The sequence below is a fragment of the Acomys russatus genome, chromosome 23 (genome assembly GCF_903995435.1).
Source record: "Acomys russatus chromosome 23, mAcoRus1.1, whole genome shotgun sequence".
Lineage (NCBI taxonomy): Eukaryota > Metazoa > Chordata > Mammalia > Rodentia > Muridae > Acomys > Acomys russatus.
In genome coordinates this window covers 10,475,842-10,498,010 of record NC_067159.1, presented here as the reverse complement: position 1 = coordinate 10,498,010, position 22,169 = coordinate 10,475,842, and the positions used below count along the sequence as shown (strand labels likewise).

General features: G+C 44.8%; 2 protein-coding genes across 4 annotated transcripts in view; both read left to right on the top strand.

Annotated features, from left to right (window-relative positions):
* The first annotated feature begins 2,198 nt into the window (after positions 1-2,198).
* LOC127206143 (small ubiquitin-related modifier 1-like) lies at positions 2,199-20,046 on the top strand. The gene is made up of 3 exons (XM_051165426.1): positions 2,199-2,556; positions 17,109-17,187; positions 19,914-20,046. Exons 1-3 carry the CDS (start codon positions 2,268-2,270, stop codon positions 20,044-20,046), a joined length of 501 nt encoding a protein of 166 aa, XP_051021383.1. The 5' UTR covers positions 2,199-2,267.
* The window catches only part of Ahcyl1 (adenosylhomocysteinase like 1), a 32,067-nt gene continuing 29,724 nt past the window's right edge, over positions 19,827-22,169 (top strand). The window contains exon 1 of one of the 3 annotated variants that reach the window (XM_051165939.1): positions 19,827-20,216. In XM_051165939.1, the coding sequence (XP_051021896.1) occupies positions 20,097-20,216 (120 nt within the window). In that variant the 5' untranslated portion in view covers positions 19,827-20,096. The remainder of the gene's footprint in view (positions 20,217-22,169) is intronic. The other 2 variants (XM_051165938.1, XM_051165940.1) reach the window with 2 other exon arrangements.

Below are 22,169 nucleotides of genomic sequence, written 5' to 3'. Positions count from 1 at the left end.
AGGTTCCAGCCATTGCCTCCTGTACTGCCCTCCTGCTGTGTGTATTTCTGCTCTAGCTTTTCAAACTTTCAGGCGGTGCTTAGGGGACGCAGAGGATGAAAAGTTCACGAGGGAGGGAAGCCCATCTATACAGTTATGAAGAAAGCATCATCCATCCCGGGGTGAGAATCTCTGGTGATGTAGCTGGTTTGTGGTCACTCACACTCCTGAAAATAACCCATTAACCTTATTTTAAATAACTCAATACGCTCTTGGTTCACCAAGCTAGACTAGGGTAGAACTGTTCCTTTGCTCTGTCATTGGTGTCCTATCTAGAGTGAGTAGGCATGTGTTCATATCTTCCCAGGGTAAAGTCCGCAAGTAGAAAGTCATCCGTGTCTTTGGGAAAGCTGCATTTTAGGAGACTTTGTTAGGCTGGAGTAACACATAAATAGAGAATTCTGCGGTTTGCCTTTTCCCAGCCCCTGTAAGATATTTACTTTCTCATACCATACATTCTCAAAGCACATGAGAAGAAGGGATGCCTCCCAGGCCCCACTGGCCAGAGCCTCAGCCTGCTACAGCTCCTTTCATCCTTTCTTCTAGTGAACAGGCTCATCTTCGTCACAGATTTTTTTCCCATTATAGCAAAATTTAGAAGCATATTCTGAATTCCTGTGCAATGTTTGCTGATGCTGTAGCTGTCCTCTGCTGTAGCCAGAGGATCTTACAGATGCTCTGAGCACCACCAGGGTACCCTGGATTGACAGGTTACTTGGCACCGCAGGCCTGGCGCTATCTCTTACAGCCTTGGTATTCAGGAGGAGGGTGGCAGGACAGGAAGGACTTTGAAACTTTTCCGTTTGTATACATGACTCCCCTACAGAGAGTCTGGCCAGAAATAAACATAACTTTCCCTGCATGTCTCCATCACAGGAGGAGCATATGGTTGGATGCAATTGGCTTCTCAGAAAACCTTTCCAAAGAACACAATCTAGTTACTCAGCAAATATTTACTAAGCAACATGGAAGGAGAAAAGAGCATTCCAGCGGGAGGCCAGTGAGAGGGAAGAGACTAAGCAAGCTAAAGAGGAATAAAACAGCAAGAGTATGTATGGGGTACAGCGAGTAGTAGCGGTTCAGAGAATGGGGAAGAATTGGGGACAGTTTTGGATACGTGGGGAAGGACTTCAAGTTTACTTGAATAGGTAAGAGAGACTTAAGAAAGATTCTGATCAAAGACAGATATAATCAAAATGATCAGCGGAATTAAGTGGGACCAAGGTAGAGAATAACCCTTAAGCTATCACTTTGCCCCCAGCAGACTACCAAAGTCTTGACACAGATTGCCTTGCTTAATAAAGGAAAACGAGTGCTTGAGACAGTGCCAGCCAGGGTGTGTTCAGTCCTCACAGCGTCTCCTGATTTGAGTGTTACTGCCTCAGTTTGACAGATGGTGCCAGCAGCTGAAGAAAAATGTATTATGCTCAAGGTCAGGCATCTACAGTGATAGAGCCAGGATTTAATTTCAGGTTATTCTGACTCTAAAGCTGACTTATTGTTGTTTTGTTTTGTTTTTCAAGACAGGGATTCTCTGTGTACACTTGGCTGTCTAGGAATGACCGTCCTGGTCTCTCTGTAGACCAGACTGGGCTCAAATTCACAAAGATCCACCTGCCTCTGCCTCCCGAGTGTTGGCACTAAAGGCATGCACCACCACCACTCGGCCCAAAGCTGACTTTTAAGGAGATGTTAGAAAGCATTTGCAAAATTCTGGCAAGTGGTGAAGAACTTTGGAAGGGGCAAGAGGGATAGAGAAAAGAAAATAGATGTACAACTAAGTGGTGAATGCATAATAGACATGTTGTGCCAACTGATTAAACTTTAGGTAGAAATAGTGGTCAAGTATGAGTCAAGGTTTTGAACATAGCCATTTGAAATGGCCTACATTTTAGCCATTTAAATTGTTTTGATTGGCAGCTTCCTATCCAGGGTGTAAGGAGCTGGGATGTCATCATTTGATCTCTACAAGTAAACTGGGAATCAGAAAGTACTCTCAGAGCTCTCAGAGCAATAGGGTCACAGGGAAAACTATGGCCCCTCACATCAGAAATGCAGAGAGAGTTACAGCTTAGTGGGGAACTGGGGCAGAATGGTAAGGACAGGGTAAGAATGCCTAGATTGTGGATGTACTGTGAGGAAGAGATGGATTTGTAAACCTCAGAGTGAGGTTCTGCCTGCTGGAGGTCGCTGTGGTGCAGAGACCCCTGGGTGAAGCCACCGTCACCATGTCTGACCAGGAGGCAAAACCTTCAACTGAGGACTTAGGAGATAAGAAGGAAGGAGAATACATTAAACTCAAAGTGATTGGACAGGATAGCAGTGAGATACATTTCAAAGTGAAAATGACAGCACATCTCAAGAAACTCAAAGAATCATACTGTCAAAGACAAGGTGTTCCGGAGAATTCACTCAGTTTTCTTTTTGAAGGTCAGAGAATTGCAAGTAACCATACCCCAAAAGAACTAGGAATGGAGGAAGAAGATGTGACTGAAGTTTGTCAGGAAAAAATGGGGGGTGGGGGTGGGGGGTTTAGATAACTTTTTCCCCCTTTTCTCTCAATTCTTTTTTATTTTAAAAAGTAGCTCTTTTGTGATGTGGTGTTCAAAATGGAAATTGAATACTGGCACTCCACCTCTTTAAGAACATCTGGTAATCTAAATTTTAGTGTTCAATATTCATTATTGGTTGTTTTTGTTGTGCTGAGTTTTGGTGATCAGACCTCGGCTCCCTTAATATTGCTCTTTTTCTTTTAAAAACTTTCATGTGTGCACAGAGAGGCTGCCTTTTCAGGACTGTGCGTTTTCAGGTTGTGACGCTAAAGACCAGCCAGTGCAAGCTTCCCTATGACCTCCCAGTTGGCCCTGAAGTTCCAACATGTGGTTGCTTCACTCCTGGACTGTGATTTTCAGTGGGAGGTGGAAGTTTTTCAGAGAACTGAACTGTGGAAAAATGGCCTTTCCTCAGCTTGAAGCTACTCTTAAAATCTGAGGGTCTGGATCAAAAAAAGAAAAACATGCTGTAGTCAAGATACAGTGAGAGTAACAGCTAACTACAAAGAAGGCCTCACTGGAGAGAAAGTGTCTTGAGGAAGACAGTCTGGTCAGAAGATCCCAGGAAAGCTCTAATTTTCATCAGCAGTTAATAAAGTTACTCATACATAAATGTACACAACAGACACTGCTCCTTCTGATTCTGTTTGTACTTTTTGGTCTGGGACATGGGGTTTTTTTTTTTTTTTTTTTTTTTTTTTTTTCTTATATATATTTAAATAATTTATTCAGATTACAACTCAATTGATGTACCCTCACTTGTATCTTCTCATTCCCCCCTCCCTTCCCTCCCTCTTTCACCCTATTCCCCTCCCCTAGGCCTGTGACAAAAGGGGACCTCCTCCCCCACCATATGATCACAGCCTATTAGGTCTCATCCAGGTAGCCTGCTTCCCCTTCCTCTGAGTGACACCAGGCCTCCCCACCAAGGGGGAAGTGGCCAAATGGGGGGCAGCAGAGTTCATGTTAGAGTCAGGGACGTGGGTTTTCAAGGGACGTCGTCTGTACCAGCTTTATTAAAACAAACAATATTTGTTATTTTTTAAAAATGCCTAGACTGTAAGTGAAGACTTGCTAGCACTCAGTGTGGAACCAGCTCGAGCCCTGGAGCCTGCAGCGGGTCCCAGTCAGTGGGTAGAGTGAGGGAAATCATCATCAGCCCGAGTCCAAGAGCTCTTCTAGTTTCCCCCAAAGACTACAGAGCAGAGGTTCTCAACCTGTGAGTCGTGACCCATTTGGGGAGGTAAATGGCCCTTTCATAGGGGTCATCTAAAACCATCAGGAAACACATATAAGATATTTACATTACGATCAGAGCAATAGAAAAGTGTATGAAGTAGCAATGAAAATAATTTTATGGCTCGGGGTCACTACTACACTAGAAACTGCATTAAAGGGTCTCAGTGTTAGGAAGGTTAAGAAGCACTGCTCTAGAGAAAAAACTCTTGACACTTGTGAGGAAGAACAGCCATTCTGAAGTGCCAAGGCCAGAGTCCTGTTTCAGGACTGCTCTCAAGGGAACTGTTTCCCCAGAGTCTCACCTAATGAAGTTTTGCCAGAGTCTGAGGGCGTGGAGAAGGGGAGCACTCAGCTCCAGCCACGGCTCCAGTCAGCAGTGAGGACGTGTGGGTGGAGACGGAGAAGTGCTGTGAGATCATAGCTCAGACACCAGATTAAACTATCGGGTGCTACTCAATACTCGTTCCCACTGTAGACTCATCTTGCCCAGGGTCCTTTCACCAGTACATCCCATCTGAGAGAGAAAGAGAAATGAATGGTAATGAATAAATAAACATCAACAGTAGCAAAAGCCACACCTACTATATTTTAACTTCAGAAAAATAATTTTTTTTTAAAGTCTTGAAAGCCAAAGGATAAAAAGCCTTACCTACCTACTCAGAAGCAAAGACAGGAATTTCTCTGAATCCATGAAAATGAGAAAAGAGTGGAGAGAATGCTTAATATGTTAAGAGGGAAAGAAAAAGCAGTCTAGAATTCTGAGAAAGGAGCCTTCAAAAGTGAACAAATTGGGTGGGTACTATCGCAGACGCCTGGAGACCCAGCTACCCACGGCTTAGGCACATGAAGGATAACTTGAGCCCAGGAGTTCAAGACAAGCCTGAGCAACAGTCAGATTCCGTCTTCCTTCCTTCCTTCCTTTCTTTCTTTCTTCCTTTCGGTTTTTCAAGACAGGGTTTCTCTGTGTAGCCTTGGCTGTCCTGGACTCCCTTTGTAGACCAGGTTGGCCTCAAACTCACAGCGATCCTCCTGCCTCTGCCTCCTGAGTGCTAAGAAAGATCCCACTTTTTTTTAAAAGTGTGAAGAAGAACTAGATTTCTTTCTCAGACAAACAAAACCTGAGGATATTTGTTGCCTGTACTGAATGAAATGTTAAAAAGATCTTCAGAGACAAGAAAAGGGGCACAGATCACAGACAGACAAACCTATCTGAAAAAAAGGAAGGATGTCAGAGAAGAACGTGCTGTGTATATAATTAATTAATTAGTTAATTAAGGTGAAGGTAATTAAAACTTCAATTTTAAAATCTTAGTTGATCTATAGAGAACAATTTGTTCAAAATAATAGCAATGATATAGTAAGTTTGCTTGCATGTATAAACTTATGAATGAAAGGAGGAAGAAACTAAGGATATATTGTTACAATACTATAAGAAAAATTTTAAAGAAAAAATTAATGAAACAAAAATGTTTAAAATAAAGAAAAATAAAAAATAGAAGAGATTCAGTATTAAATAAATATGGATTTAGATTAGCTATAAATGTGTATTGCAAACTCTAGGGCAACCACTAAAAGTATGTTTTTTAGGGAAAGGTAAAAGAATTAGGCCATGGGTGGTGGTGCACGCCTTTAATCCCAGCACTTGGTAGGCAGAGACAGGCAGATCTCTGTGAGTTCGAGGCCAGTCTGGTCTACAAAGTGAGTCCAGGACAGCCAAGGCTCTACAAAGAAACTCTGTCTCCAAAACAAACAAACAAACAAACAAATGTATAATTGCTACAAGAAAAGAAGGGAATTTGGGGGGACAAGGTCCAGGCATAGCTCAATTGGTAGGATGTCCATTTAGCATCTCCAAGGCCCTGGGTTCAATTCATAGCACCACATCAAACAAGTGTAGCTTAGCACATACCTGTAATCCCATCACTCAGGAGGTAGAGGGGGATCAGAAAGGCATCCTAGGCTACACAGAGTTTAAATGCGGGCAGAACATTCACAATGATTAGCGTCCTAAGAAGAGACTCCTGGCTGGAGAGACGGCTCAGCCATTAAGACCACTACCGTCTGCCTTTCTAGAGAAGCTGGGTTCAATTCCTAACACCCACATGGCAGCTCACACCTGTCTGTGACTCCAATTCCAGAGCTTCTGTCAACCTCACACAGACATGCATGTAGGCAAAACACCAATGAATATAAAATAAAAATAAATTATGTGTTTTTAAAAAAGAAGAGACCCCAGAACTTTCTTCATGGTGTGAGGCTACAGGAAGAAGGAAACCAAGTGCAAGCCAGGAAGGATCCTCAGGACAGCCCAGCAATGCTAGCATCCTGACCTTGAACTTTCTTGTCTCCAAAACTGTGAGAAATCAGTGGACTCTGTTTAAGTCACTCAGTTGATGGTATTTTATTTTAGCCTAAAATGACTAAGACAATAATCTAAGTTTCCACTCAGAAAAACTATAAAATACCAAATTAAATGTGAATAGGCAGATGAAAAGAGAATTTTAAAAAGGCTAAATCAATGAAACTGAAAACAGAAAATAAACATGGAGAAATCCGTGAAATGAAGAGCTGGATGTTTGCAAAGACTATAAAATTCACACAGCTCTAGTCTGGTTAACAATGAAAAAATAAAAGAGAGGAAAAGGAAGAGGAAAGAGGAAGAATAAGAAAGGGAAAAGAAATGGAAAATGGAAGGGAAAAAGAGAAGGTACAAATTCTTAATAGAAGAAATGAAAAAGGTGATATGACTGAAGTTCTATGGAATAGGAAAATGATTATGAAGGAATGTATGAACAACGCTATACTCACAGTTTTTGGCTTTGTGTTTGGTTCAAGTACTGGAATCAAAGGTGTGTGCCACCATGCCTATCTATGCCCACAGGCTGATACTCTACATGTAATGGACCAATTACTGGAAAAACACAATCTTCTTTAACTCATACAGAAAGAAAAAGACAAAGTGAATAAGTCCTTTTATAAAAGAAATTAAATCAATAATTAATAACATTGTAAAACATAAAACCTCAGGCCCATATAGAGAACAGTACCAAACATTCAAGGGATAAAATTCATCAAATCTCTATGATTCCTTTTAAAAGACAAAAGCAGAAAGAATGCTTCTTACCCTATCCTATAACATCAGCATACTCCAATGCCCAAACCAGACAAAGACATTACAAGAAAAGAAAAGATACAGGCCAGTACATCTCCTGAACACAGATATAAAAATTCTCAACAAAATATAGATAAACTGGATCTTACAGTGTATTAAGAGAATTGCGTACCACATTGAAGTGGGACACAGGAAGCTACAAGACTGGTTCAATATACAAAGTTACCATACTGACTCAAAAGGCAATTAATGTGATCCATTACATAAGTGGGCTAAGTAATAAAGATTGTATGAATATTTGCAGGCAAAATTCAACCCATACTTATTCTTGGTAAAAATCCAACCATACATTAGCAATGAAGGAGAGCTTTCTCAGTTGTATGGAGAGTGAATGTTTCTGAAAATCCTGCAGTTAACCTTATCACTAGAGAGGAAGTAGAAGCTTCTGCTAAAATGGGGAACAATCTAGGAGGTCCTCTCTCATTGTTCTCTTTCAGCATCGTGCTAAAGTGCTAGTCAATGAAAAACAGACAAGTTAAAAGGTATTCATACTAAGAAAACCGTCTCTGTTCACAGACGGCACAGGTTTTACAAAATATGAAAGGATCAAAAACAGAGACAGAACCTTGAGAAGTAGTAAGTGGTTGTGATAAAGCTGCAGGATAGATGCTATGTAAAAGTCAGCGGCTCTCCCACTGAATATGAAATACAGAACAATTCCATTTTCTCTCACTTCTGCCAGAACAAAATACTTTGGTACAAATCTAATAAAAATATATATAAGGTCTAAATGAGGAAAACTACACAGCCCTAATGAATAAAGTGCTTAATAGAAGTGACATTTTGACAAAATACAAAATTTTTTCAGAGCAACGAAAGTGCTCTGTGTAATAGTACAATGGCATATACATGTCACCATGCATTTTTGAAAATGCATATGGCAACACCGGAAGTGAGTCCTGATTTAAACTACAGACTTACAGCAACAGTGGTGTGCTAAGGGTGCTAGCTACTCTTCTCACTCCTGTGACAGAAGTACCTGGAAGAGCCAGCTTACAAGAAAGGCTTCTTTTAGCACATGGTTCCGAGGGCTGGAGGTGTTTGTGGCAGTGCTGCCTTGCCTTACGGAGGAAGCAGAGAGACAGAAAGGGGCAAGAGTGCACCTAAGGACCCACACCCACTGACCTACCTGTTCTAGTTAGGACTTACTTCCCAGCATTTCTAGAACCTTGCATAATAGGTTGACCAGCTAGGGCTAAGCCTCAACACATTAACTTGGGGAGAGGAGCATTTCATATTCAAAAGAAAACACTTATCAACTGGAACAAATGTACCAGTCTGGGGGGGGGGTCATAGTTGAGGAGACTGTATACGGGAGGGCGGAGAGGGGGCAGGGGGGTTGCTTTATAGGAAATGTCCTTGTTTCTACTCACCGTGGCCCTGTGGGGTCAGTTCTTGCCTTCCACCATGGGGGTTCAGAGGATTAGTCTCAGATCGTCTGGTTTGGCAGCAAGTGCTCTTACACACTGAGCCATCTCTCTCTACTCCTGCTCCATTTTTCTGTGACCCAAAAACTGCGCTAAAAATGAGCCTGTTTTTAAATTCCATGCCAACTTGAATTGGTGTGCATGTGTATAATTACGAGATCTGTGTAGCCATCATCAGAATCACTATGTCGAACAATGGTTTTCCCTGTCTCTAACACTTGCCTGAAACTGATATGATCGGTATCACTGGAGAATGTTGTATGGCTGGAACCAGACATTATGCAACTCTTAAGACCAGCTGCTTGCACTCGGCTTAATGGCTTTAGCATGTACCAATGTTATTTCATGTGTCAGTGTTTTATTCCTCTTTAATGCATGGATGAACCAATTTATTTATCCACTTATTTTCTGAAAAACATTTGGATTGTATCAGTTTGGTCAATTATGAATAGATCTGTTGTATTCTTGTACAGGTTTTTGTATGGATATAAATTTCTATTTATCTGGGATAGTTACCAGCAAATGCAATTGCTAGGTCACTTTTTAATGTATGTATGTTTTGTTTAATAAAAAGTTACCTAATTTTCCAGTAGCTGAGCCATATTTGCATCCTCACCAGCAGTGTATAAGGGTTCCAGTATATGAGTGCATGTTTGTCATTTCATTTTAGTCATTCTAATATTTGTGTAGTTATCTCATCAAGGTTTTAATTATATTTTCCTAATGACTAATGAATGATGCTGAACATCTTTGTTTTACATATACTCTTTAGTAAGTTGTCTGCTTATTTCTGAATCAATTTTGATGGGATTGTTTGCTGTCTTACTGCCTAATTTTGAGATTTTTGTTGTTGTTGTTGTTTTTGTTTTTCAAGACAAGGTTTCTCTGTATAGCCTTGGCTGCTCTGGACTCACTCTGTAGACCAGGCTGGCTTCAAGCTCACAGAGATCCACCTGTCTGTCTCCCTGAGTGCTGAGATTATAGGAGTGCACCACTGCACCTGGCTATTTTGAGAATTCTTTATATTTGTTTGTATGTCTGCTTTTGAGACAGGGTTTCTCTGTGTAGCCTTGGCTGTCCTGAACTCACTTTGTAGACCAGGTGGCCTCGAGCTCAAAGATCTGCCTGCCTCTGCCTCTTTGAGTGCTGGGATTACAGGCGTGTGCCGCCTCACCCAGCTTTCTAAAAAAAGATATATCTATCTTATATGTGTGTACCTTCGTACATGTATGTGCACCACATGTTAGCAGGAGGCTGTGGAGGCCAGAGGAGAGTTTAAAATCCCTAGAACTGAAGTTACAGGTGGTTGTCAGCTCCCATTTGGGTGCTGGGAACCAAGCTCAGACAGATCCTCTGCAAAAGCAGTGCTCTTCTCTTTGGCCTGGTTGGCGGATTTGGGTTGGGGGTGGCATCAACACAGACAGGAAAGGGCTCGTCTCAATCTTCTGTGCATCTACACAGCTTTTAGGTTGAGTGGGTCTTCTAAAGGGTTTTGATTGAATCTACTGTTGTGGTTTGAATAGGAATGGGTCCCATAAGGCTCATATGTCATTAGGAAGTAGCAGTATTTGAGAAGAATTAGGAGGTGTGGCCTTGCTGGAGAAGGTGTGGCCTTGCTGGAGGAGGTGTGTCACTGGGGATGGGCTTCCAGGTTTCAAAGCCCAAGCCAGGGCCAGTTCTCTCTCTTCCTGAGGCCTGCAGATCAAGTTGTAGCTCTCAGCTGCTGCTCTGATGCCATATAGATGGTCATGGTCCCCACCATGATGATAATGGACTAAACTCTGAAACTGTAAGCCAGGCCCCAATTAAATGCTTTCTTTTATAAGATTGCCATGGTCATGACTTGTCTTCACGGCAATAGAATAGTGACGAAGACAACAAAGTTAAATTTACTTATCCATTTGGAAAGCAATCTATTGAGTCTTCTAATCTCCAACATGATATTTTCGATCTTCTATGATTTTTTTTTCTTTCAATGTTTTGTAGTTTTCAGCTTTTAGTACCTGGACTTGTTCTAGAAGCTCTATAGGAAAATGTTGCATTATTTGCTATTTTAAACGGAATTACTTTCCTGACTTTCACTTTCCAACTCTTATTGCCAGTGTATAAAAATATGGTTGATGACAAGGGTTCTGCCAATATCTCAGAGATAATGTTTCCTGATCTGGGATGGTTGGGTTTTCTGTTCTGTGCACTGGATATGGCTTTATGATTTGCTTCTAAACCTAAACACGAGATGGAATCATATATTCTCAAAGGAAATAGACTTTTGTCCACTCGGTCTCTTTTTTTTTTTTTTTTTTTTTTGGAGGGGGTGTTGATTTTTTTAATTTATTCATTTATTCATATTATATTTCAATTGTTAACCCATCCCTTGTATCCTCCCATTCCTCCCTCCCTCCTGCTTCCCCCCTACTCCCCTCCCCTATGTCTGTGACTAAGAGGGACCTCCTCCCCCTGTATATGCTCATAGGGTATCAAGTCTCTTCTTGGTGATCTGTAATCCTTCCTCTGAGTGCCACCAGGCCTCCCCATCAAGGGGATGTGGTCAGAAATGGGGCACCAGAGTTTGTATGAAGTCAGACCTCCCTCTCCACTCAACGGTGAAGAATGTCCTGTCCATCAGCTAGGTGTGGGTAGGGGTTCGAAGAGACTCTCAGTCTCTTTTAAAAGGATGTATTTATTTACTATTATGTATAGTGCCCTACTTGCATGTACACCTGCAGGCCAGAAGAGGGCATCAGATCACATTACAGATGGTTGTGAGCCACCATGTGGTTGCTGGGAATTGAACTCAGGACCTCTGGAAGAGCAGTCAAAGTTCTTTAACCTCTGAGCCATCTCACCAGCTCCCTGTCCTCTTTGTTGATTGTAAAAACTAGTCTTCCCAGATGACACATTTCAATGCTTAATGCAACAGATGTTCCCCACAATCTGCTTTTCTTCTGTGTTGTTGCCACACCCATACCAAAATTTACAAACCAGGCCAGCCAAGACTACTGTGAAGACTGCCAGGGAGCTCCAGGCACACCCATTACTCTTTTCTCCAGAAAAATACAAAAGGCAGCTCAGCATGTGGCATAAGCTAGTAATCCCAATACCTGGAAAGCTGAGGTGGAAAGACTGCCATGAGTTTAAGGCAAGCCTACACTATAGAAAGAGGCCCATCTGAAAGCCTACCTCACAAAAACAAAACAAAGCCCTACCACCACCACCACAACAACAGCCATACAAACTAGGTAACAAGGAACAGCATGGCCTCTGATTGGTCTTGCTGGTTAAGGCCATTCCAAGTCCTCGGTGGAGACGGAAGAAAGCAGAAAAGCAGGAACCCCCACAAGGAAGCCTTGGGCAGACGTTAGCTGCTCACTTGTCCCATTGCAGAGTACCACTGTCTATTAAGTAGGATGAGAGATAAGTAAGTAACTTAAAATTCATGTAGAGCACTCATTGTAGAAATTTTTAGAATATGGATAAAAGCAAAAATGAGAAAAATGTGTGCCCTGTAATCTCATCAGAGGAACCACTCATTTTGATTTTTAGTTAAATTTCTTTTTCAGGTAGTAAAATTATCATGCATGTCATTAGTTGCTGTCACCTTTAGGATGGTTGTCCCAAATGTTCAGTCACGTGAAGTTTTCTTTAGCTTCTGGAAGTATAACAGGGGTAGTTAATCACACACTTACTGCGGTAGGAAAACCTGATTGAGAAATCAACCGTATCTAGCTTTCTTGGCTGTGAACTCTTCAGAAAGGAATGTGAAGTATTTCCCCCACATCCTCCCGAGAGAGTGGCCAGGGCTTCAAGTCTGGTGGGTCAAAGAGGTTGAGAGGTAGCTTTTTAGTTGGGAAGTTCGTTTACCTAGGGCAGTGGCTTCCAGCATCTGGGGAGAGGATTAGAGATCATGCGTGACCACGGATGACAGACACTGGACCCACATGGACCCCCTTCCCCTCCCTAAGGCTGGCAAAACCTGGTATGCAGATGACTGTGAGGAACTGGGAAAAAAAAAGACTTTTAAATGGCTAGCCACTCAGCATGCATGATGAGTGGACAGCTCGGCAGCCTACCTGGTAAGCCAGTGCCCACAGAAACAAAAGACCAGCATCCCACAGGGAGCCAAGGAGCAGCCATTAACTGTCAGAGCTCCCCCAACTAGGGCCAGCTGTCCAGCTCTACATTAATTCACCTGATTAGGAATTTCTGCTTTAGTTTACATTTAGGAAAACCAAATGAGTCAAGGGGAAGATCCCTTAATACTTATAGTAGACCTCTAGCTAGCTAGCTAGCTAACTAGCTAACTAACTAACTAACTAACTAACTAACTAACTGCCTCTTTATCAGGTTTGGAATCAGATTTAAATACAATCCAAGAAGATGAAGAACATGATCATTTCTTTCCCACCAATTGTCATGGAGCTTTACTGTAAGCCACACCATGATGAGCACTCTGATTCGATGTTCGCCTATGATCACTGACTGTTCACCTCCGATGTCTTCTTGGCCCTTAAGGAGTGGCAAGGACTGTTGGGTCTGCCAGCTTTAAGGCCTAAGCCCCTGGACCAAGAAACCTGAACTGGGCCAAGGCAGAAATGGCACCCTCGCAAACATGCTTTATATATAGCTCAGAGAAAGTTTCTTCCTCCTCCTGGCCTTCCATCTTGCCACCTGTTGCTCTCTGTAAACCAAAACGGTCTTTGCCACATGGCAGTACTCAGTCTACATAAAATCTACACAGACACACGTCCACAGGTAGAAGCAGCTTGTCGTCCCCATGTGCGTCACTCAAACCAGATGTTGTTGACCTGTTCCTAGACAAATCATAAAGGTGGCACTTGGGTGCTTCTACTCTTGCTATTCCTCCCACCCAGCATGGGTATACCTCACTGTCTTTTCAAGCCCTACTCATCCATTAAGATTCAACAAAATGACTCCCTTTCACAAGGCTGCCTCTATTTCTCCCATGGGAGTCCAACTTTCTTTCTTCTTCAGCAGCACCTCATAAGTGATCAGGCATCCGGGTACAACTGGAAAGCTCCCTGCGGGCAGGAGCTAGGCTTTCTTTATCTGTGTACCCCCATCCCCAGCTTGGACTCAGCTCAATGTTCTGAGAGTTCTTATCAGCCAAATGTTTGTGGAACTAAAATTGGGACCTAGGTTTAGGCTTGGATGCAGTTCCAGACTATTTCAGGTCCCGGAATGGGTGGGGCAGTGAAGGGTATGCTGGGCCTGGGAGATTAGCCATCTGAACACGAATGTGGCCTGGGCTCCAGTGCTTGGAACAGCACCCACCAGCTTACCAGCTTAATACCTCCTTGTCCAGCCCCTCCAGGAACAAGAAAACACTGTGTTCCCAGGACTCTGTTTAAGTTGACCCCGGAGCCTTTGAGGGACCTCACTTCACCCATCTCTCTCCTGTGACTCTACAAATAAGGCAAAGGCCTGAGCAGGTCTGCCGAAAATGGTTGGAGGGGCTTTGGGGAAAGGCCAATGTCCAAGCTCCTGGGCTCTGGCTTGAGCTACATACTTGCTGTTAGCCCAACATGTTGTTGACCCTTTGTCGGGACTCTGAAGTGTGGAAGTGGCATGAGCTCATGCTGGAGGCCTGGGAGCTCTGTTCTCACCACTGCAGAACGGGACAAATGATGAGGGTGGGGCTGAGGAAGGTTAACTCTTCTCACAGAGAAGAGACAGGGTTGCATTGGTACGATGGAGCCTGCAATTGACCAAAAGCCGCACAGGCAGGACCTCTTGTCATTATGGGGCGTGAAGAGGACTATCACCATCAGGACAGAGAGATAGGAAGGCTCACCTTGGAAATCCAGACCGGCATAATAAGAGTTAGGAGGGTGAAATGGTTAATGACTTGTTGAAAAACAGGGAGAGTCCCTCCTCTAGGGGCCCAGCTGGCTGCAAAGCCAGAAGCAGAGGCTCCAAGGGTGATGCAATGGGGCCCGCCCTGCACACCAGAGAGGGTAAGGAAGGCTGACTCCCACCCAGCAGCAGCCTTCAAACCACCAGCAGAAGACCACTCTCTCCTCTGCTCCCAAGAAACCAGCCACAGGGTTGGTGGGACCTTGCAAGTTAAAAAAAAAAAAAAAAAAAAAAAAAAAAAAAGACCCTGTCTGCTTGAGCTGTAGGAAATCACAGTTTCTGCAATCTACCCTATTCCATCCAGCCTCTGAGCCTTTCCAGTCAAGCCCAACCTCTCTATTAGCCCCACTACACATGTTCTGGAGTATACCCATGAGAGTAGCTAACTGGTCTACCCAACCACTCTCCATTTTGACCCCAGGACTACTTTCAGTCTTAGGAACAGGTGACAGGTAGAGGGGGGAGGAGTAAAGACTGTGAGAGGCACAGAAAGTCTCTAATCCTGGCCTGCTGGCACCTCCACCCTGCTAGCCCACTCACCATCATCCTGGGAGAGGGTATGTTCTGGGTAGAAGCTTCTAGAAAATCCACACAAGCTTCAAGGATGGGCAAGCATCTCTGACTTCTAGAGTTTAGACTGATATCCCTGTCCACCTTTGACATTGACATAGTCTCCTGAAAAATAATTCTCAGTATGAGGCACATAGAGAAACAGGAGACTATGGCCAATATAGTGGGGGACCCAGATTTTCTCACACAGTTCTGATCTTGAGTCCCATAAGGACAGGACTGTGGCTGGGCTGTTTTCTATTCCTAACACATCTTCTGTTATAAGTCCAGGATTATTAAAGTCACTTACCACACACACGTGCACACACATGCCTATGCACACATGCACACACAGATGAACAGAAAAAATACACAAAAAAGCACAACAAGCTATTAGGCCAGATTCACAATCACTGTTTCCACTCCCTGCTTGCCTTTCCAGCCTTAACTTTAAAAGGCTGCAGCTTCGGAAACTGAAGAGGTCCGCCATGATCTTTGGTACAATACATCAGTTAAGGATGTTTCTAGGGGCTGTTAGACCCACAGTGGCCAAGCTCAGGACCCAGCTTGAAGCAGAGAAGGGACAGTTACCCAGGGCTGAGGTAGCTTCAGTTTTCCCTATCAGAAAAGCACAATTTGCATGCAAACAAGTCCTCTACAGGAGCAAAGACCATACATCCAGACCGCAGGCCAGTCTTATTCCTGTTATTCTGGAAGGTGAGGCACAGACAGATTCAAAATTCACAGCAGCAGCTCCTTTAAAACCTCCAGCTTTTTTTTTTTTCTTTCTGGGACTTACAGCTTACTAATTTATGTTTGTATAAATTACTTTTTGTAACTCACTCCAAGCTCCCTTGTATTTGTTATCTGATTGGATTAAGCCATCACAAGCCCTAGATGGAGAGCTGTTTCTTGTTTTGCAAGGGAAACAGATCCAGAAAGACCTAAGATCTCTGTGCCCAAGTTGGGAAGACAGTCAAGATTAAGTCCTCATCTTCACCCACCCAGAACACACAGTGTACACACACACACACACACACACACACACACACACACACACACACGGTCAGCCAGCCAGCCAGCAGTTCTCCAGTCCTCGGCACAGAATCTCAGATGCCCTAAGACAAAAAGGTACTTGATCCAATACCTTTGGATCAACTATCATTGTCGACAAGAACAACCGTCACTGCCACTTACATTTTGTTCCCTTTGCGCTGTGACCCAACTTTGTTTTGCTTGAAAGCCAATCACACCCACTTCCACGCCTCACTCCCAAATATGAAATTCAATTGCAGTGAGATGGAAATGACTCAAAGTGCCCAATAACAGAAAAGAAAAAAAAAGTTAAACTCTTAAGGTGGATGATGAAATGTCTGAGCAACATAATGGCAGGTATGTAAACCATCTCTGTGCATGGTATAAGATGTTTTTGAAATACCGTAATTTGAACAGAGCAGAACGCACAATGGCAGGCACCTACCAAACAAAGGTGTACAAATGAGCAACTGCAAATTCATGAGAAGCAGATGGACTGAGAAAGATGGACGAAAGGTTTTCTCTTTGTAGGTTTTTCCCTATAATGTTCAAATATAACTAGTCATAACAATTTCCTAAAGCACGTGGCAAATGTGATTATCATAATAAGTGGAGGGGGAGCTGTGGAGGAGGAAGGATGCTGGCTAGAGTTGCTGAAATGGAAGAAGCAGAGACTGGGAAACGGGTGCTGGGTGAGCACAATGGGAGGCAGGAAGCAAGATTCTTCCATGGCAGTGCCCCTGAAGATCTGGAGTGCTGTTCCAAGGGACCCATCACTTGCTTGCTGGTAGAGGTAATGGCACAGACAAGCCATTTCTTGGCATCCAGACTGCATCCAGAAGTGGCAGTCTCCACTTGAACCATGTGAGGCTGTCTTGGGATTGGGCATGAGGTGGGCAACATGTAGTGGTTCTCACAGATGTTATGCTAACACTTTGCCTGGCTAGGTAAGCACTTTGACCTCCAGCCTACACCTGGCGGGTATGGCAGCCACCATTAGCTTCTACAGTGGCTGGTTTTCAGGAATGCAGGGACCTTGGTCTGGACTAAATCACAGAGGTTTGCTGCCTCTCTAGCAGCACAGGGATGCCCTTTCCATCTTTAGACTAAGCATCCTTGCCCATCTCCCCTGAAGGCAAATTACCCGCCTCCCTTCCAGTCAGTCTCGAGCAAGTGGAATCCCTTGCTGGTCTCTACTCAATAACACTCTATTCCCTCTAGGTCTGGCCCTGCCTTCTAGCACCAGGACTGCGCCTATGGACCTGGAACTAGCTCCTCTCTCTCCTGGTCCTGGAAGAGTGTAAGTAGGAGAAGTACACCTCAATCTCCAGGAAGCTCACCACCTGGAGCTAAAATGCGCAGAGAAAGTGCAAAGCGCTTGGACAATAAAGGTTTTAAAAAAAAAATCAAATCCCAAATAGAGATACGCAAGTGCTTGTTAAAAATAACTTATCTTAGCAGGGCATGGTGGTGCATGCCTGTAATCCGAGCCCTCAGGAAACAGAGGCAGGAAGATCTCTGTGAGTTTGATGCCAGCCTTGTCTACAAAGTGAAGCCAGAACAGCCAAGGCTACAGAGAGAAACTCTGCCTTGAGAAAAAATAATAATAATTTGTCTGGAGACATGTATTTTTATCGAAAGGACTTGGAGTTTCTTAGCTGAGTTCTAAAGACTCTGCTGAATCCATGGGCTCTGATAACAGTTTGGACAAACTCCAAAGGATGAAAGCTCCTGAGTGGGCCATGTGTGGTTGCCAGGCCCAAGCTATAAGAGGAAAGGGGCCTTTATGGGATAGACCCTAGTGATTCGGTTTCATCTCTCTGCCCCCATGGCCATAGGATTCCTCAAGAGTGCAGTCTGACTGCTCAGAAGAGTGGGCACATGAGAGAATCCTAACATTTTAAGACATAGGGGTCCTTTCAGGCACCTCAGCGCTCTCCTACATCCATGAGTCTGAGTAGATAAGACACAGTTTTTTCATAGGACAAACTCGGTGCCTCCATATGAAACTATCACACAGCCTCCCCACCCTTGAACATAAATCAATATGGGGGGGAAGGATGGTATTTTTTTTAAGACCACAGCTTTTTTTTTTCTTGACAGAGTTGATTCTTAAAAACCTGTAAGGCCAGAAATGGTGGCACAGGATAAGAGGTCCAGGCCAAGCTGGGTGTGGTGGCGCACGCCTGTAATCCCAGCACTCAGGGAGGCAGAGGCAGGCAGATCTCTGTGAGCTCGAGGCCAGCCTGGTCTATAAAGCAAGTCCAGGACAGACAAGGCTACACAGATAAACCCTGTCTTGAAAACAAAACAACAATAATAATAATAACAGTTCAAGGCCAGCCTGGGCTACACAGTGAACCCCTACCACAAACAAACATGTTGAATAGACAAGAATGGGCTTGGAGAGAAATTTAGGAGCAAGGTTGTCAGGAAGACTTACTCTCAACACAGTAGAGAAGACTCTGGCTTTTCACAGTCCACCAAAGAGAGAAGGGTTAAGCAAAGGGATGAAGCGGGAGTCACGGGAGGCAGCTGGATACTAGAGCTCTGTGGGATTACTGTGGCCATTGAGAAATCTCAAGGCGGTGAGATGGCTGAAATAACTTTTCGGAACACTTCAGAATGTGATTGAAGGCTGTTTGCTATGTGATGTAACCTCTCCCCTGTGACCCACAAACCTTCATGAAAAGTTCTACTACATGTCACAGCCTTGGGTTTGGTTTTTTGGGTTTTTTTGTTTTGTTTTGTTTTGTTTTTTGCGGTTTAGGAGTGGGAGTTGGAAAGAGAAAGGGGCTGATGTGACTGCAAGGCCCAAAGAAACAGTCATACGACTTAAATAGTGAACAAAAATTCAGATGAGGGCAGCAATCTAGAGCCAGGGGTGACCATGAAAACCCAAGTCCCTTCAGTAATTCACAGAAATCCTGGGGACAGCACTGTACTTTCCACAGGACATAGGAATCGGAGCCAATGTCATTTGAATGACTTTCAAAGGACAAGATACCTCAGCTGACACCAGCTTACAAACAGGCGTTCTCTCTTCAAATGGACGAATTATTGGAAAACATAAATGTGCCACATATACCTCTGCCATGCCAGGGTCTTACTCGGGAGCTGTACCCAGTAGAATCAAGAAACTGTTCTACATGAACATGCTGTACATGAACACCCTGAGTGCTCACTGTGAGTAGAGCTGGCAGGGACAAACTAATGCCTAGAAGAGAGTGCGGAGCACGATAGCCAGTCTGGCGGGGACTTTTTCTCAATCTTCCTGGCTGTGTGCCCTCTGACCCATCAACCCTATCTTGATGACCTCTTCACATCAGCACGGCAGCCTGAAGGTCTTGTAAACAGACAAGGCCCAGGAAGAGATGGTGATGGAGGTCATAAAGGGTTGTGTGGAAACCAGACTGCTCTCCGCTTGCTCTGCCCCCTATGAAGTGAAAAAGCAAACACTGTCCCTTGGCTTCTGGTCCAAAGGGTCCAGGGTGTAGGCCGTGTGTGAGCCGGTTTTCTCCAACACTGAATTTTCCCAAGGAAGGCCATAAGATGTGCCCTGTGGGACTCTGAGCTTATGTTCCCAAGCATGGCTCCTTGATGCGCCATATCCCCGACCCCTGGCACTCCATCACCTCTCCATCATGAAGTCTCCTAGGGAAGTGGCAGTCCAAAGACCTGCGGCATCTTTACAGGGACTACACATGGCTCAACAGGGCTGATGGCACCACCTGGCGGCGCACAAAGTACAACTCACCCTGGGAAGCTCATCACCCGGGAGCAGGAAAGGAAGAGGGGGCCTGTTTCTGCGACCCGGCCCAGCGTGGTGACGTCACCAGACTGCGCCATGTCTCTCCGCCTCTTTCCCCACCCTCTTTTGGGGCTGCCAGTACTTGACGTGGCGTCTCCGCCCTCTACCCTTACTTTGCGTGCGTGCTTGCGTGTGGCGGAGGTGGCTGCGCGGACAGGTCGGAGCTGCGTGCTGCTGCTTCTGCTTCTTCTGTGACCGCCGTCGCTGTCCGGCAGTCTTGGGTGGCGGAGCGGACGAGGCGCGCGGGTCACAGCCCTTCGGAAGCCCAAGCAGCTCGGCGCGGGGCCTGGCGGGAAGGCGGGCGAGCGCGTGGCCGAGGGCGCCGCGCGGACGGGCGGGCGCCCGTGAGGCAAAGAGGCGGGGGCGGCGGGTTAGTCGCGGGCCGGGCCGGCCGGGGGATGTCTATGCCTGACGCGATGCCGCTGCCCGGTGTCGGGGAGGAGCTGAAACAGGCCAAGGAGATCGAGGACGCAGAGAAGTACTCCTTCATGGCCACGGTGACCAAGGCTCCCAAGAAGGTGCGGGGTTCTGGGTGGCGGCGGGGGCCCTCGCGGAAGGGGCGCGAGCAAGCCCCGGGCCCGGGCTCGGGTAGTTCGGGACTTCGGGCTAAGGTTTGGGGTGCTCGGTGACTCCTGGCACGATGTAGGGGGTGGCCGGTGAGCAGCCATGGGCCTATCTGGGGCCATAGAGGCCGCTCTGACCTCGCTTTTCTTTGTCCCTCGGCCGGAGTCCTGGATCTTTTCTGAAGCCCGACAGGGCCAGGCCTTAAATGTGCGGCTGACTTTTTCTAGATGGAGGGCCTTGAAGACGAGATGGGGGGGGGGGGGGGTGAGCGTTTCAGCTGCCCCATGTGATCTGTCCAGGGGGATGAGGGTGTGCAGGAAATTTCCCCTCAGGTGAGTGGGAGAAATCAGGCAGCGCTTTTCAGGGCATCGCTTGTGGAGAATTGGCCGTTTAACCAACAACTGCGTGATAGCTTAGAGGCAAGAGGGAACGACTAGGAACCGGCTCTTTAAGGCAGCCGAAGGTTCTAAAAGCAACAAGAAATTGAAAGGCAAAATGATTTTTGCCTTCCAGTGTTCCACTTGCTTGGAAGTTGTGCGAGAAAGGAAAATGTAGAGGTTGGTGACAGTAGACACTGTCATGGATGCAGGCATGTGAAGAGATCACTTAGGCATCCCTCCAGAAAGCGGCTTGGGTGGGTTGGAGAGGTGGGTGGGAAGACATGACTGCTCATTCTTTACTGCACTTTACCGAGGCAGAACAAGTTCAGCCTATGGTACTGTGGGTTGCGCTCAGAGGACATACGTCTATTGCTCTTGGAAAAGGTGATCTCTGGAGGGCTGAGTGTAATCAGCTCTCCCAGTCTCAGGGCATTGGGATCCCCAGTGCTCTCTGTCGAACCTCCTCTTGACTTTGCACTTAACCTGGTACCCAGTTAACAGTAGACCAAAGAACCTTTAACCTTTCTGATGCCCATGAAATGCAGGACAAATATTTCCTCTTGTCTAAAATAATTTCAAAGCTAATCCTGCATACAGTATTTCTTGGGTTCAGGGATGGTATGAATTCAACAGAGCAAGGTTTGCAGGACTTAGTTAATCCCCAGGATTCCTGCACCTGAGCTAGTTAAGCTGCTCTCCATGCCTGAGAGGGTTTGTTTGTTTGTTTGTCTGTTTTTCTTCCAAAAAACTAATTGACAGGTCTCGAAAGGAGAAATCATTGCTGTGCTTTAGTTCTGTTTTCTCACAAAATTTACGATTGTTACCATTAATGCTTTTAAAAGGTTATGGAAGGTCCTTTTATCCTAAGGGATTCAATTGACCTCATTTTTAGTGCTCTCGTTCCCTTGACTGCTTTGTTGAAGTGACCTTTTGCAGTCTGCACTATTTGGAAATGAAGTTAAAGTTCTTACAAACATAATGGTCCCATGAGTTAAGGGAAAGAATAGGAAAACTCTGATAGTCTAATCCCCCTGACTCTACCTCTTACCATAAGCCCACCGTCTTTTGTTTAGGTACTTGAGAATATTGGTCATTTTTATTGTTCCTTCCCCCTATTTCAGTGGAACTATATTCTTGCAAGTCAATATTGATAAGTCAAAGTCTGTGGTAAACATTGTAACTCCTAGAGGCCAGCACTCCTGTCTGTGGAGCCTAGTTCTGTTCCTGACATATAGTACTCAATTGTATATTGCCAATCTGGCTAATGAATAGCTGAGAGGCTGAGTGCCGATAGCAGTAAATATCCCTTTTCCTTTCCTCTTCCTGGGAGGAGTGTCACAAATTAGTATTATTGTAAAGCTAACAGCTTCAGAGACTCATATTCCATTAGCTGAAATAAGCCAGTCTTTGCCGGGAATGTGGGAAAACCGTGTTGCAAGTTTCCTTTTACTAGTATATGTGTCCCCATGTTATTAATCTTGTCCTTTGAGCTTTATTGTGTGGCATTTACATTGTACTTGTATTAAA

What these genes read in the sequence shown, in the direction of transcription:
- LOC127206143 (XM_051165426.1), top strand. Translation starts at nt 2,268, where the DNA reads ATGTCTGACCAGGAGGCAAAACCTTCAACTGAGGACTTAGGAGATAAG. An exon ending in TTGTCAGGAAAAAATGGGGG is followed by an intron (nt 2,557 to 17,108) that starts GTGGGGGTGGGG and finishes TATTCCCTCTAG; the next exon opens with GTCTGGCCCTGCCTTCTAGC. An exon ending in TCTCCTGGTCCTGGAAGAGT is followed by an intron (nt 17,188 to 19,913) that starts GTAAGTAGGAGA and finishes GCTGTCCGGCAG; the next exon opens with TCTTGGGTGGCGGAGCGGAC.